This window comes from Schistocerca gregaria, chromosome 8, assembly GCF_023897955.1.
Source record: "Schistocerca gregaria isolate iqSchGreg1 chromosome 8, iqSchGreg1.2, whole genome shotgun sequence".
In the NCBI taxonomy this organism is placed as follows: Eukaryota; Metazoa; Arthropoda; class Insecta; order Orthoptera; family Acrididae; genus Schistocerca; species Schistocerca gregaria.
The window spans coordinates 388382778-388400043 of NC_064927.1; the positions used below are offsets into that span (position 1 = coordinate 388382778).

The following is a 17266-nucleotide window of genomic DNA, read 5'->3' on the forward strand; positions in this document are numbered from 1 at the left end:
ACCAGAAACTGCCACAAGTGCCCTAGTCAAGACTCTACCCCTCACCTGCTTTGCTGTTATCATCCAAAACCATCACCTGCTGTTTTAGGTGTAGGATTTTAGCCAGGTTGAACAATTCATGTTTTATTTACCTTATTTCAACTGTAGTAACATTTCTGTAAGCAAAATCCCCACTAAAAATTTCAAGTATGTTATTGTGCCGAACTAAATTCTCTCACTGTAATATTTAAGTAAAAAAGCAAGGGAAAATGATGTGACAGTTTCTTCAAACTTTATTTCACAGAAAGAAATAATTAATCATACAGTCAAGTGTCACTGTTGAGACTAACACTTGTCATATCCTGGCAAAGCTTAGAATCACTCATGTCATCAGCAAGGGCTTCCAGAATATCAAGAAGCAATTCCCGACCAAGAGACCGCATCTTTGGTAATCTTGCAACCTGTAAGAATTATGGAGTATGTCAACAGGAAAATATGTCAAAACTAAAATTTCTAATCATCTATAGAATTTAATAGCTAATGACAAGTTCACATCAGATTGTTATACTAGATATAAGCTGCTACACTTAGATTCTTAGTAGTTAGTCAGATTAAACCTAACAATTTTTGGATTTTTTTCCAAATGCTGATAGAGCCATAAATTAAACTGCATGGATTTCAGAAAAGTTCAACATACAAATATTATACATGTATTTCAAACAGTGGAAACTCCAGGTAGGAATGTCAACAACATAGAAATTAAAAGACACTCACATATAGCTTTTGGCCACAGCCTTCATCGGCAAACACACACACACACACACACACACACACACACACACACACACACACACCCAAGCAAGCAAGCACACCTCACACGCACATGATCACCAACTCCAGCATCTCGGACCAGAATGCAGCATCACGTGGGATGCAAGCAGCAATCTGGAGGTGGTGGGGGAAGAGTAAGGGGAAGGGATAATAGGATAGTGTACAGGTGGAGAGAGAGACGAGTGCTGTCTGGTGGAGTGTGCGCAGATTAGACTGCCAACCAGTGCAGTGTCAGGAGGTTGTGAGGCAGGGAGGTTGGAAAAAAAGGGAACAAAAAAAGAAAGGAGTGGGGAACTATGGGCAGGTGCATTGGCAGAGGGCTGCAGATATACAGGTTGGGAGATGAGAGTGGGGAAGAGATGACAGGAAGAAGGAATGAATTTGAAAACAACAGGGAGTCATTTGACCATAGAACACATTTTATGGACCAGTTTTTTTGTACTAATTTCCTTCAGTGGAAGCATTTCATCAGCACCAACTGACCACAACTGATCTGAAGCACACACTGATCCTTATCCTAACAAATTGCAAAAACCTTCTGTTCCCCTCTACCCTTTTCACACCTTGTTACCATTACAGAAATTTTGCACTTTCAACCTGTTGTCAGCCTTCATTTCCAAATGTTTTTCCAATGAGTGTCACAGTTATGGAACAAAGGGCTGTTAATGACCCACAAACAGATTCTGAACTTATTCTTCTTCTTGTCATCAATCGTAGTTATTACGTAGCTGATTGTCACCGCTTTTCAACACCTTTGCTTATATACATTATGGCTATGACACTGTCCCTGAAGTATATGACCTTCAAACAGCTAATTAAAGTATTTGGCCCATCACAGAACCTGTCACCATCTTCCTCCTGACATTGGTAAGCCCCATGTACAACAACCTTTTATGTGGTCTCAGAGCTCCATAAATCTGACTCCACTGGTCTTTCTATCAATCATCCCATCATGGCAAGTCACAATATTCACACTCAAAGAACCTTGGCCTTGGTACACAGCATTTCCTAACAACTTTCTGCAACACTGCTTACCACAGTCCAGACATGAGTCACGTCTCTGCTAATGTGAGTTTCAGTTTCACTACTTACCCCAGCCTGTCACAGTGGATGCTACCTCCGGGTACACCAATATCCCCAATATTCATGGTCTTATTGACATGAAACACTACCTTCTGCAGAATCCTTTTGATGCACAAGCCATTCCTAATCTTTTTGGCTAAGCACATTCTGACCACAGTTATTTCTACCTTGGAGGCAAAATAAATGCATAAAACTGCTATGGGTACTCACATAGCACCTTCCTATTCTGACCTTTCAATGGGCCATACACAGCTGTTCTTCCTAAACACTCAACATATTACACCCCTTACGTAGTTCAGATTCAGATTCAGTGATGGCATTTTCTATATGAGGACGCTGCTAAAGAAAACCTATGCTTCTTCCCTCTAGAATTTTGATATCTCCTTTCTACTCCATTGCTGAACTTCTCAAATGTTCTATCATGGTTTCAGAAAAACAATTCATGTATGATAGTTCTCACTACATAAGGCACAATTTTGTTGTTTTTTGTGTGGGTATGTACGATCTACCAATCCACTGCAGGTTTATTTTGTCTTTTAGTCGAGTTCCCAGTAACCAATGAGTACTGTTGTATTTGTTCCAAATACACTTCACAAATATCAAAATTATCCACAAACTTGACAGTTTTTTAAAATGAAAACCTATTTCAATCTGTCATTTGAACCTCTATCCATCAATAACAACACATATACCTTTGCTCTCTCTGTGCAGTTTTATTAAGGCACTGACTCACTGGAGTTTGGGATTCAAGTAACAAAAATACCATACTCTCAATCTTTTTCTTAAGGATACCTTGAAATGATTTCATTGTGTCTCTGTCAACTTCTACAGCATCATTCACTACAAAAAAAACTGTAGTACTTTTGTACTGTAATCATCTTCTGTAACTACAACCAGAGTACTGCTTCTGTCAGCTCTTACTGTTATTGCTTTCTCTTCTTTTAATTCATTCAGATTGCCAGTTAAGCATAATGTACCAAGCAGTGTAGCTTTTGTGAATGAAGCTTAAGATTGGCTGGTCATTGATGACATGCTACTAGTGCCAGCTGACACAGTAAGCTTATATACTACCAGGGTGAATCAAATATATACAGGATTTTGTTCTACAAAACGATTTATTGAAAGACAAAAGGCAGCTACAATATTTTTTCCACGTGGTTCCCCACTTCAGAAATATGTAAGAAGAAAGTTTTTTTTTTTTTTTATCACAGCATAGTAGGATGAAGCTGGTTGCATCAGGAGCCAGTTGCACACCAATTCCTCCACACCCTCATCATCTTCAAATAGACATCCTCCTAGAGCGTTTTTAAGTGGTCCAAACAACTGGAAATCACAGGAAAATAGGTCTGGGCTGTAAGAAGGATGACAAAGTTGAGTCCATTGTGTTTCCTGTAGTCTGGAGGCACTTAGAGCTGCAGTATAGGGCCTGGTGCTGTCATGGAGAACGAAGACCTGTTGAGTTGGTTTGTCTTGTCTTTTGCAGCAATGCCCATTTCTCACCTTCTTCAACAGCTTGCAGTAGTACACAGCATCGATTGTGCGTTGCTCATCCAAAAAATCTATGAGCAAAATGCCTCACCGGTCGAAAGAATATTGCCAGGTGACAGTCAGGTCTCAGTTTTCACTGTGGCTCCCTCCCTTTTTCTCTGCCACTACTCACAGCCTTTTTGGATTTGGGAGTGTAGTGGCTGAGCAAAGTTTTGACACAGGATATGATCTGACTCAAAAATGCATCACCTTCTTTCTCACACCCTGCTACATGTCACTGACAGATCTCTGAACATCTCAACTTCTAATTTTCAAAGAAAAGGCGAACGACCCATATGGGACACACTTTAGAAAACTGTAGGTCATTTGTGATGATTGCTTGACAGTGCCCATAATGTATTCTGACACATTGTGCAAATTCTGATACTCTTGCCTGCTGATTGCCTTCAAGAATGTCTCAAATTGCATAAATGTCATCATCTGGTCTGAGGACAGTGACTGTTGTTGGTGTTTTTTCAGAAGTTCTCTTCCTGCCTTGAACTCTTTATGCTAGGCAAGCACGTGTATCCTTGACAGTGTTTGATCCCTGAACTGTGCAGCCAGTCTCTGGAAAATTTCCATTGCATTCTTTTACAAGCAAGAAATTTTATAATTATATGTTGCGCAGTGGTGTGGAGTGGTGCACCTGTTGCTCCAACTTCATGAGCATGATTGACAAAGCTTTGTATATAAGGCCTACTCCTACCGGCGTCACCCAACAATACTAGAAGTGCTCGGGAACGAAAATCCCATTTATATTTGATTCACCCTTGTAATGTACCAACAGACAAAACTATAACAGTAATAAGAAATTTAATATGCAATAGCACCATGGGAAAGGGGAGACTAATAGAATTACTTGAGCTAAGGAATTTAGTCTGAGCTTTAATTACTTTGAATTTGAAGAGAAAGTGTACCAACAGAAACATGGTCTGGCAATGGGCAATTGCCTCTCACCTCTCAGGGTTATCAGTGGACATATCTATCAACAATACATACACAATAGTTTCAGAATAATCCACTGTTGACACAGAAGATAGTTATGTACAAATGCTACATAGATTTACTGTAATATAGGGTAGGGAGGATGACATGCATGCCCTGAACATGACTTTTAACCAGTAGTATCACCATATTAAATACATTTAAGAAAAAGAGCCCAAAAGACTTCTTAGATTCAAAAATATCAGGGGCCAAAAATAAGTTGGAATTTTCGATTTATCATAAACTAACATACTCATATGCAATCATAAGGGATGACTGCAACCCCCTACTGCAACATAAAAAGATGTATTTCTTTGCTATGGTAGCTCAGCTATGTAAGCTGCCAAACTCAAATACGGCAGGAGCTATGCATCCTAAAACAAGTAGCAGTAGCTAATGGCTTTAAGGAAAAATTAGTTACACAGATACTTTAAAAAAAAAAAAAAAAAAAAAAAAAAAAAAAAAAAAAAAAAAAAAAGGAAGAAGAAAAGAAAAAGTGTGAAGATGAAAAAAGTTTATTACTTTGAAATATAATGGCTGTGTGGGGAAAAGTTAGTGCACACTTTCCCTGAACAGTACAAAATAACAAACAGCAGGTCAATTAAGGTTTAAACTAAGACACAAAATTGTAAATTAAATGAAAGTATTAAGCATCTGCTGTACAGATATTACACTGTGGAATGTGATTTTTTTTATACATGCCAAACTGGTGAGAATTTTATAACTAGGTACAAGGAACATATCAGCCCCAACAACAGGACTCCTTATGGCCATCATTTGTGAAGGGGGAAAAAAAAGAAAGAAAGAAAGAAAGAAAGAAAGAAAACAGAGGATGGTATTGAGAGTGCCATGAAAATTTTACATGTGGCACTGGAAGGAATGAAGTAGACATACTTTAAGAATGGAAAATATATGAACAGATGAAAAAGGAGTCATCACTGTACTGAATGGATAGTCTGAATTTGAATACAACAATTTTTTGTCCTTTTTAAAAAATTGATTCACGATTCAGTAAAGCTGTCATCTTATGACATAATAGCAATTTATAAAATAATGCAGTGATGTTCATGACCTTCACCAGTATGGCACCTACTCTCTGAGAGTGTGCATGTGGATGCCCAATAACTGAAGGTGCCTGACAAATTTTTATGTACAAACAACTAAAAATGCTCTTGAATTTCAAATGTATCAAGACAATTGTAATACAGCCAAGTAATATTTGTTATATAGTTGTGATGTATTATACTATAGCAAAACCTTACAAATGCAGGTATGTCATAAAATATTTATTGCACAACCATTTCACTTTATGATGCAGGTAATGGTTTGAGAATGAACAAAAACGTTTGAAGCTCACTAATATATTGTTTGCAACTCTGATGGAAATCTGAATCAATAAATTACAATTACTTTTATAAAGAAAACAAATGGATGCTGTGATGTATTGAACAGCCTTCCATTGTCATTATAAATGCCGGGCCATTATTTGATAGGGGTACTAGTTGTCATGTAATCACAATAAGCTTTTTAATGTCTGTATTATTGGACATGACTGAAGAGAAAGTAACTTGTTTTCATTGATGAAAGCAAGATGGCATACAGAATTATTACTACTATTATATCGTATGAAACCGATACTGGTACCTTTTATTTTGTTGAAAAATTGATGAAGTATTTGGATTTAATGTTAATGATAACAAATGGAGAGAGGAAACCAATCAAGACATCATCATAGATTAATCAGATTTCTGATTATTCTTAGAGACATAATGGAACCGATGTAAATAGGAGTAATACATTTCTCCCCTTGTAGGCCATTCACTAATAACGCATCACCACATTCTATTACCAAAATGTATCTACTGATGTTGTGTAATTAGTTTCTAAGCATAATAAAAGAATTAAAAACTAAATTCTCATAGTATGCTAAAAAAAAGTATAACAAAATTAGTTTTTCTCTTTTCTGCCATGAAATGAATATACTTCTAATGAAATCATTCCAACCTATTTTTAAAGAATTGTTTACCTTTGCAAAGTGATGCACAATAAGGCTGAGGGCATATTTTTTCATGTCCGTAGCTTGCATTCTATCAGCAGCTTCAAGAATTTGAATAACATTTTCAAATGTGATATTCATTTCCAAGTTCTGCTTGCAAAATGCCTGAAGTCGACTGTTGGTGAACCCATAAAAGTAAGGCGCACTGAATAAATACAAGGAGTCCTCTGGTGGCATATTAACATCAGCATAGTATATGTATCGTAGAAGTGAATCAAATGATTGCCGCGATGGGATGATATCACCAATTTGAATCTGTAAAAGAAGTGAAGTGAATCTATGAAATCTGAAGAATACAAAAAAGAAAAAAGGTAACAGTTTTTTTCTCTACTGAAAGTTCAAATCACATTCATCAAGCACATCAAATAAATCTTTTTCCTCTGAGTTTCCCTAAAAACTGTTTCACTTTCTTTTGGAATTTTTGAAGGTTTTGAATATTGCTTGTTGCTTGGTTTGCCTAGACAATATATTGTCACATAGTTTATGCACTATAAAACATAATACACCTACACCTTTATTCCATAAGCCACTACTCAGTGCATGGTGGAGAGTACTTTGTGCATAATGAGTCACTGCTTATCATGTCCCACTTCTAAATGGGGCACAGGATAAAGATTGCTAGTATATCTCTGTACAAGCCCCAATCTCTCTCATCTCATCCAGGCAGCCGTTATATGAGACGTACATTACAGGCTGTAGAAGTGTTCTGCAGTCTGACAAATATGCTGATTCCCTGAAATTCCTCAACAGTGTTTAATTAAAACAGCACCACCTTCCTTCCGAAGATTTTCACTGCAGTTTGCAGACCATTCCAGTGATGCTCTTGTACTGATAAAGTTGATCAGGAATAAATCTAGCAACTTTTCTCAGGATTTCTTTAATGTCTACCTTTACTCTAAACTGCTGAGGATCTTCAACACAACAGCAGTATTCAAAAATGAATCTTCCAAACATTCTATAGAGAGTATTTTATAGATGTTTATGTTATAGAAGTGCTGTACTTTCCCAGATTCTTCCAATACACTGAACCTGGCAGTTCATGTTACCTTAAACTGATTATGTGCACTAGCTGTATTTTATGCTGTTAAACAATGTCGTGCCTACAATAGATATTTAATCAACATGACTGAGTCAAACAGTGTACCAGATTTGAATACCACAAGAACATTTCCGTCACTCATTTGCATCAACTCAGGTTACCCCAATTTTTTTAAAAAAAAAAAAAAAAAAAAGCCATTTAATGTCTCAAACAGAAATTCAGCCCAAGTCATTTAAACCCACTATAGCCATTCATTGATGATGTATTTCCATTAGTAAGAGTCACCAGCAAGCTGCCTTAGATTGCCAATCACCCTGCCTGACAATTTATTGATCTGTATGGAGAACAAGACTTCCAACTTTGTCTCTGATGGACAATCACCATTCTGGGCAACATACTGGTTTCTATCATTCTAAAAGTGTTCAATCAAGTCATAACTGAGAACCAATTCCTTGGTTCTCAGATCTTTGTAAATAACATGCAATACCAAATGTTTTCCAGAACTCTACAAATATGGACTCCACATCCATGACTTCCATTTTTAGACAGCAGAAGACAGGCTGTGTTTGTGCACCATATTTCCACGATTTTGACTGAGAAACTGACACTGCAGTTTTTATTTTCAGCACACTAGTGTACAACATGTCACAAATTCATCTAAAAAAGATCCATGCATTTCGTGTTATTTACATAGATAACCCACATTCTGAATATTCATTTGTCTGTGATAACATGCACCAGATAGGTCTATATGAATTTCCAGATTCTAATTTTTACTGTTCATGTTGTTTTCATGTAAACTTTCTTTGATTGTGTCAAGCCTCATGTATATCATGATATATTCTGTAGGTTTGAATTTTTTAAGTGTCACAATGAATTACTATTAACTTGCCGAATGTAAACATAATTAGCATTTTTAAGAAACTTTTGGCAACAGCAAACTCATTCAAAAACAATTGTTCCACAACTTCATCATCATATATTCACATGAAGGAAGACTTTTTTTTCGATATCTTCGGACACTTGCTATTATTTCTGCTTTATACAGTTTTATCAATGGTATCCTCACTAAAAAAAACTCATCCAAGTTACAGTACACATCTACTTGAGTAAATGTATATTTTTGAGAATTTTCAAGTTATGAGTGTTGTGCAAAACTTACTTTGTAATAAATCGGCATTTATCATATATAGTTACTGTAGCATATATTGCAACTAACATTGTGTTAGTTCTTGTTTTCTCTTTGAAAATGGTAATATGTTGTCTCCACCTATCACAAATTAATGCTATTTTCAAGTTTTTATATAGAAAATTTAGCCCAAGCTTTTCTGTTGTCATAATATATATCACTTTTTGGCTGTTAATTTCATTGGTTCCTAAAGGCAAACATATATACTTCAAGCATATGTTACCAATACATTAAAAGAGGATCAGCAAGCTTAGTGAAATGTTCCATAAAATACTGCACCAGCCTCAATGCACAATTGACAAGCTCCACTGTTCTTGGGCAAGAGATGGGTTAGCTGGCCTTCATAAGCAGCTAGGAACAATTCTGACTACTCTCAAGTGACTGGATGCTTTTGCGAACCAGTGTGTTGAGTCTGTACCAGAGACAATAAGGTACCTTAAGTATGATTCTCTCCTGTGGATCCTGTCTCCTCTACAGGATATAGAGGATCTATCACTACTTGTCCACTTGGCTTTGAGTGACATGTCAGTGTTAGAGCTAGGCACGCTGTACAAGGTGACAAAGACCAGGGGTAATTGAGGCTGTTACACCAATCCCCCTAACCAGCAAGTTCGAGTCTGAGTCAATAACTCACTTCACCTGTTGAAAAATGTGTCAAAAGAAGGCAATACAAAAGGAAAAAGGGGGGGGGGGGGTCTATTAATTGTTAGCGGTACAAATATACCACAAATAAGGGTGCCCCCCTCTGGAAATGACAGCAAGGGATGGGAAGGTGCACTCAGTGCATATGCCTGGGACGTCATTCAACATGTTGAATTGGCTGCTCTTGCAGTCATTGAAGGAACAGGACGCAACATCCTGAGGGAACAAAATATGCCTATTGCCTGGACTCTGAGGTCATGCTTGGATCATTCTAAAAACTGGCAGAGAAGGTTGAGAATAGCCCTCATGCTCACAGAGTTTCAACAAAGCTCAAGAGTCTCCAGCATTGTCCCCAGCACTGATCCTGGCAGCAGGTTCCAAGTCAAGTGGAAGGCTTGAACCAGAGACTTGGAAGGGTGTGTGACAATCTAGGCTTTGCAGCATAGGGTTAAGAACTGTAGAGTCCTCCTAACCATGTCAGGTGTGTATCTCACATCAAAGACTTCTGCCCAGGTAGCGGGCTGTGTGTGAGATGCACATGATGATTTTTTAGGTTGTGCGACTCTCCATCCAGTTCAGATAACTATAGCTTTAGGGATGTGCAAGTTTCAGTCCAAGTTCTAAACATACAACTGTTGACCAACTGCCCACCCAGATGAACCAAGGATGTACCAACACTGTCTCCTCAACGAGCATGCAGTAAACATTGCTGTGTATGGGTCTCCATGTCAGACACCTGGTTCATGTACCCATGACTGCCGTTCGTGGATAGCAAAGGCTGGAATTTGCACGCTGATACCACAACTAGACACCTACTGAGTGACGATAGGTGGCCTTTTCAGATGATTCACATTTTATGCTCGATCACGCAGATGGCCATTGACATGTACAACACGAAACATCTGAAAGCAAACAGTCTGCAACCAGAAGGGAGCATTTCGGTCTGGGGAATGTCTTTGTGCCTTTCTCTGGGTGATCCCGTCATTCTGGAAGGCACAGTGGATCAAAACAAGTATGCATACATCCTTGGAGATCATGTAGACCCCTATACACAGTTTCAAACAATGGAAAATCCAGAATAATATTATGAAAAGGAAAGTTGCTACTCACCATAAAGCGGAGATGCTGAGTCGCAGCTAGGCGCAACAAAAAGACTGTCACAAATAAAGCTTTTGGCCAGTAAGGCCTTCGTGAAAAACAGACCCCCCACCCCACACACATGCACTTGTGTGTGTGTGTGTGTGTGTGTGTGTGTGTGTGTGTGTGTGTCTTGTCTACTTTTCACAAAGTCCTTACTTTTCCAGAAGCTTTATTGTGACCGTCTTGTTGTGCTATCTGCAACTCAGCATCTTTGCTATCTGGTGAGTGCCTACATGCAGTCTCTCTTTAATCATGATGGCTTCTACCAGTATAACAATGCAACGTATCACACAGCTCCCCATGCACATGTATGATTCAAAGAGCACCAGGACAAGTTTACTGTACTTCCCTGGACACCAAACTCCCCAGACTTAAAACCAATTAAGAAGCTGCGGGACAACCTCAATTGAGCTGTTCACGCCACAGATCCTCAACTGAGAAATCTAGTGCATCTGTCCAGGGTGCTGAAGTTACCACGTTGCTACCTTTTAATTGTTTCAGTTATTCTCCAGCATATGGGACACACTTCTATGCCATACATTTGAAAGTTTGTGCAATAAGACAGTGGTACCTCTTAGATCTTCCTGTGTCAATAAATTTGTAGAATGAGAAATTTTAGACATTGCTTTTCTTTTTCTGTCTTCTATTTCCAAACCAGACTGGTTGACAAGTGACTGGATGAAAGCTTTGAACACGCTTAATAATTTGCTCAGGGGCCTGAATTTTCTAGGATTGTCAGAGATCGTTTAACACCGCAGCTGCAGGCAATTTTCTGATATTTCTGCATAAAAACTCAGACCAAAACCAAAAACTGAATTTAGAAGTAATTTTCAATTGGTGTTTAATGTACATAATGCGGAAAACATGAAAATTGCTCTAAACATTATAAACACATGAGAAACTTACTGATATTTTTAGTTTTTGAAGTGCCATGATCTGTTAGAACCACAAAAACTGTTGCAGTTGTCTTTGCTGCAGCAGCAGAGACAGACACACTGCAGTGGTGTGCCCACCACACACAGGGGTGTCACCATGTATTTTCAGTTGTGTCATGGTTTTGTCTACAGCATCATGACAGACGTATACGTGTTTGGATGCTCCGAGAACAGTTGTTCCCAGGTTGCATTTGTCATTAGCTTGAAACAAGGTTACATACACAAGCCTGTGAAAATGGCTTTATATGGTTGATGTGAGATGTATTGTGATTGTGTGGGTGAAACTTGATAATGTATAAAATGTGACTCCCGATATACAAATAGCCCAGAAATTATATCCCACAAGATAACAGCATGCCTCTTACAATCGGATGGAAAGAGCTGAAAAATGCACTGTGCAATTGTTGTGGCTGCAGAGTTACCAGATGGTATGAGAAAGAAGTCTCCCCCGACCTTGTGTTTTGGGCGACTTTTCTGTTACTGTTTACATATCCTAAATCTTGCCAGTCTTTTTCCCTCCTCCCACTTCCTTCCCTTTCAATACTTCAGCCAGAAGAAGGAGCAACTGGCTCCAAAAGCTTGCACACTTCTTTAACTTTTGTGTATTTTCTACCCCTACCACTGCTTAGTGAGTGTATCTTTTATCTATACAATTACCTTATAGATATGTCACCAACAATTTAATTAGATATGATCAACATTTGGAGAAATGTTAAAAATATTTTTGCTTCTAAAGGGCTCTTAGTTCATGCTGATAGGTGTACTGCCTTTTTATGTCTTGCAAGTGTCTCTTTTCTTGCTAAGTAGAAGAGTGACAGTTTTGCTCCAACTTCATGGTATATTCTTCCTCCACTGAAATTCTGCAAATAATTTCTTTAAGCTCATTTAGTATTACATTGTCTCCAGAGTAATCATTTATAATGGAACACCAATCATTCCCAGATGGCTTTGCTTTCATCACGTCTTAAATTACTTCATACACCTCTTCTGGCATTACTTCCACAATGGTGTCATTTTCCTTAATAATTAACCACTGTGTCTGATTCATCTTTTTAATGCTACAAACATTAAAAAATCTGCAAATAGTTGTACAATTTCACCTCTATTCTTAGTTATAGTGCCATAACCATTAACAAAATGTGGAGGGATCACTTGTAAATCAAAAAAGGTTTAGATTTTTGATATCATGTGCAATTTCTTTAGTGTCTATTAAAAAAACAGCTTGGTAAATAAGTGAGTACATGTCAGACTACAAATTTAAATGTCCAGCTAAAAAATGCTTTCATTCAGTACTATAATTTCTTTGTGTCACTCAACACTTCTTTCACCTCTGGAAATGAAATGTGTATTGCATTGCGGTTCAGAGTCCACATTCAACACTGGGGCCTTCTACATCTATTAAATCTTTTACAAGTAACAGAATGCCAAGGTGATATTAACACCGAATAAGAATATATCTAGCTAAGCACTATAGTCCTCGAACCAATCATTTGGTTACAAATGTCTTAATTTGCTTAAAAAATTACAAATTTTCATTTTTGTTCAATTTAGTCCTTATGAGATCCACTTACTCTATGCGCTTTCCTCAAGAAATAATTTGTTAAACACAAAAATGTTCCAGGGAAATTCTACATATGATCTCTGTTCCAGAATAATAAAGATAACACTTGCACTCTAAGTTCATCCCAAAAATGTTCACTGGGAATATAGCCTGCAATTATAAGTATGACCTTCCAATAAACCAACCCTACATTTTTTAAATCATGATGCATAAGTAACAAACTTTGTGAACAGGAGCAAAGATCCAATTCTAAACATTCATCACACTGGTGGAACTTGCTACTTTATTAAAAGTTTTTATCAGACCCTACTTTCATTTTACCATTGGCGAGAACTAATAATACAAGTCCAAAATAAGAAAAACAAAAACATGCCTCAACACAATTTCACTTATTTATTTTACATGTCCAGGAATTAGATAATGCAAAATAGTAAAAATGATAAAATTCTCACAGCCACTGATGATCTTCCATTAGATGAACTGTAAGCTCCAGAATTTCACTGCTTTAATGGCCTTATCACTTGCTGCATATAGATCTTCTGTAGTGTAAGGATTGGGCAGATTTCCATGGACCAGGAGATTGTGTGGGTCCTGCAGTCACCACATTCACAGCACTGATCTTCAGTCGTGAAGCCCCACTTCCTGAGGTTTGTCTTGCATCATGACACCCCTGTCTTCAATCAGTTTAGTATCTCCTGTGTCACTATGGCCGATGAAACCCCACAGCAGGTTCCTCTCTGATGTTCTCCCAACCATTCTGGTTTATGAATTTTGTCATACCACTGTTCAGCAAGTTCCAAGAATTGCAGTGTCTGGGAGCCATTTTCTGATTGTTTTCATTTCTGTGACTCTTCTGCTTATGTCAGGTTGCCATAATCTGGTAAATTTTGGTGATGAGCTGGTCTAAGCAGACAGTCATAATGTGTCCAGTTTCATTCAACACCGAAACCATCTGCTTGAAATTTCGCCAGATTGGTGCTGTAGAGCATAGTGCCAGGGCAGATGTATGGAGCATAATTGGCTGCGAGCCCCATGTGGTGCCAGAAAGTTTACAGATGATAATGTTCCAGGCAGATACCTTTAGCTTTTTCTTGATAATGTCAATGTGAGACTACAATCCAACTCTACTCCCAGGTATTTTGGAGTTTTGTAGTAGTTCTTGCTCTCTCCAGATAAATATTTGATTCCCCCCCCCCAGTTTCTCAGGTCAAAGACATAGACCTGCATCTTCCCAGGATTTGACTTAAGGTTGTCATAGGTACCACAATATATACAACAAATACCATTTGGGGTGGGTCACAGACAGCACAGGTATAGGCCTGTAGCTATTGGGGTTACCAGCTGGCTTGCAGGATTTTAATGTAGCAGTTATCTTAGAGACTTAATTCTTGTGGTATTTTTCTGGTTAGCATAATATCTGAAGAAATAAGCCATCCATACTTTTCTGTATTTGCCACAGTTTATTAAAAATTCAGTGTGGATACTGTCAAATTTTGGAGCTTTTCCTGGCTCAAAATATTTTAGCACTCTTGAGACTGCATCATAAGTGAAGTTCTCATTTCATGCAGGTGCTCTGTCTTCTGGTGCTCTGGATGTTACAACTAGATGAGAAGCAATGTCATTGGGAGTGATTGTTGTCTTACTCCTTTGTGTGGGAGTCGTGATTCCTAGTTTCCTCACTAACCTCCATGCTTGTCTACACAATGTCAGAAAATTCAGGCTTTCTAATGTTTCCTCCCACTTTTGGCATCTTGCTGCATCTACACTGTGTAGTAGTCCATTTTCTATTTCTGGATCACTTTCGAGAAGTTTTGATACAATTCCTCACAGTTTTAGGACCAGCTAGGGATTTATTGTTATCAGTAATCTCTTGGTATAAACTTTTCGGCAGTCCTCATTATGGTGCCGAAAAATCTTTATAGTTGCTGGTGGTAGGGGATGTCCAACCTAAGTGTTTGTTGTTCTGTAAGGAAGGTGACTATCTTTACATTCCACCTTGCGAAATGGATAGACGTGATTACAGGAATTTGCATTCCTCCTCCTATCATTATTGGTCAGTCAGTGTTGGCTACATGGGAAATTGAGGACTTTTCATGAGAGTGCTGGGGTTTGGTCATTATTGTCTGTTGAAATGAAACATAGGTCAGGGTCGTACTTCTGTCTCCATGCTCCTGACTTTAAAAAAGGGCAGACTTTAGCATCAAACGCAAGTGCAGGTGTTCATCTTCCATCCATGTGTTCACATTATCATTGCAGTCTCTGTATTTCCATTGCTCGTGGTGGCTATTATATTATGCCAGGGCAAGACCATGTGCAGATAACTTGGACTGGTAAGATTGTGGCTGGTAGTTTATACGCATTGGGGTGGGGGGAATAAAGGGGGGAGGGGGCTATAGGCTATATATATACTAGAGGGAAACATCCCACGTGGGAAAAATATATCTAAAAACAAAGATTCTGTAACTTACCAAATGAAAGCGTTGGTTCGTTGATAGAAACAATAACAAACACAAACATAAACACAAATTTCAAGCTTTCGCAACCCACGGTTGCTTCATCAAGAAAGAGGGAAGGAGAGGGAAAGTCGAAATGATGTGGGTTTTAAGGGAGAGGATAAGGAGTCATTCCAATACCAGGAGCGAAAAGACTTACCTTAGGGGGGAAAAAAAGGACAGGTATACACTCGCGCGCGCACACACACACATATCCATCCGCAAATATACAGACACAGGCAGTCATATGTAAACGCAAAGAGGTTGGGCAGAGATTTCAGTCGAGGCGGAAGTACAGAGGCAAAGATGTTGTTGCATGACAGGTGATGTACGAGGGGCGGCAACTTGAAATTAGCAGAGGTTGAGGCCTGGTGGCTAATGCAAAGAGAGATTATAATGAAGGGCAAGTTCCCATCTCCGGAGTTCTGATAGGTTGGTGTCAGTGGGAAGCATCCAGATAACCTGGGCAGGGTAGCACTGTGCCAAGATGTGCTGGCCATGCACCGAGCCATGTTTAGCCACAGGGTGATCCTCATTACCGACAAACACTGTCTGCCTGTGTCTGTTCATGCAAATGAACAGTTTGTTGCAGGTCATACCTCACCTGTCATTCAATAACACCTTTGCTGCAATACTTCTGCCTCGATTGACATCTCTAACCAAACTCTTTGCCTTTACACATGTCTGCTTGTGTCTGTTATGTGCGCACGGATGTGTGTGTGTGTGTGTGTGTGTGTGTGTGTGTGTGTGTGTGTGTGTGTGTGTGTGTGCACGCGCGCGCACATGCGCGAGTGTATACCTGTCCCTTCCCCACCCTCTACCCCAAGGTAAGTCTTTCCGCTCCTGGGATTGGAATGACTCCTTACCCTCTCCCTTAAAACCCACATCCTTTCGTCTTTCCCTCTCCTTCCCTCTTTCCTGATGAAGCAACCGTGGATTGCGAAAGCTTGAAATTTGTGTGTATGTTTGTGTTTGTTACTGTTTCTATCAATGTACCAACGCACATATATAATTATAACAGCATGCCACCCTCCACCTCAAAAAACTATCCAATCTCCTGGTTTCCCACCTCCAGAAAGGCAACTCAATCACCCTTCACAACCTTTCCAGCAAACCTCAACCTCCTCTCATTGCACACAAACCCAGTCTCTCCAATCTACTCTATCTCCCACTTCCAGCTCCACTCCCTCCAAAACCTCAAAATTCCCATCAACACTATCTGGAACCACATCACCACAATTCAGTAGGTAATCTTTCCTCCAAACCTCTCTCCAATCCGAAACCTCTGTCCTTTTCAAAGGCCTCTCCTTCAGCTCCACTCCCAGATTCAACCAAACAGCCCTCGACAAAGATTTACTGTCCTACACTCGTACTCTCTGCTGGAAATATCACTTTGCCACGAGGAAAAATGATCCTAATCCTACTCCTAATGATCCAACTCCCCAAGACACTATCCAAATTGAACCCTGCCTGGAACAGTTCCGTCATCCATCACAGCGGGACCCACCTCCTCTTCCTCAAAATCATCCTCTCCAAACCTTCCAGGAATTTCTGACTTCCAGCCTTGCCTCTCAATCCTTCTTAGGAAACCTTAATCGTACTCCAAACACCACCACTGCTGAAGCCCAAGCTATCCGTGATCTGAAGGCTGACCGATCCATCATCATTCTTCCGGCTGACAAGGGTTCCACGACCGTGGTACTTGATCGTCGGGAGTATGTGGCTGAGGGACTGCGTCAGCTTTCAGATAACTCTACATACAAAGATTGCCAAGGTAATCCCATTCCTGTTGTCCAGGCAGAGCTTCA

General features: G+C 39.1%; 1 protein-coding gene across 1 annotated transcript in view; it reads right to left on the bottom strand.

The window, feature by feature from the left end:
• Positions 1 to 247: 247 nt before the first annotated feature.
• LOC126284073 (leucine-zipper-like transcriptional regulator 1) overlaps positions 248 to 17266 on the bottom strand; it is a 137333-nt gene continuing 120314 nt past the window's right edge. The window contains exons 14-15 of the mRNA XM_049982702.1: positions 6431 to 6715; positions 248 to 440 (exon numbers count right to left, since the gene is read on the bottom strand). Of these exons, the coding sequence (XP_049838659.1) occupies positions 306 to 440; positions 6431 to 6715 (420 nt within the window). The 3' untranslated portion in view covers positions 248 to 305. The remainder of the gene's footprint in view (positions 441 to 6430; positions 6716 to 17266) is intronic.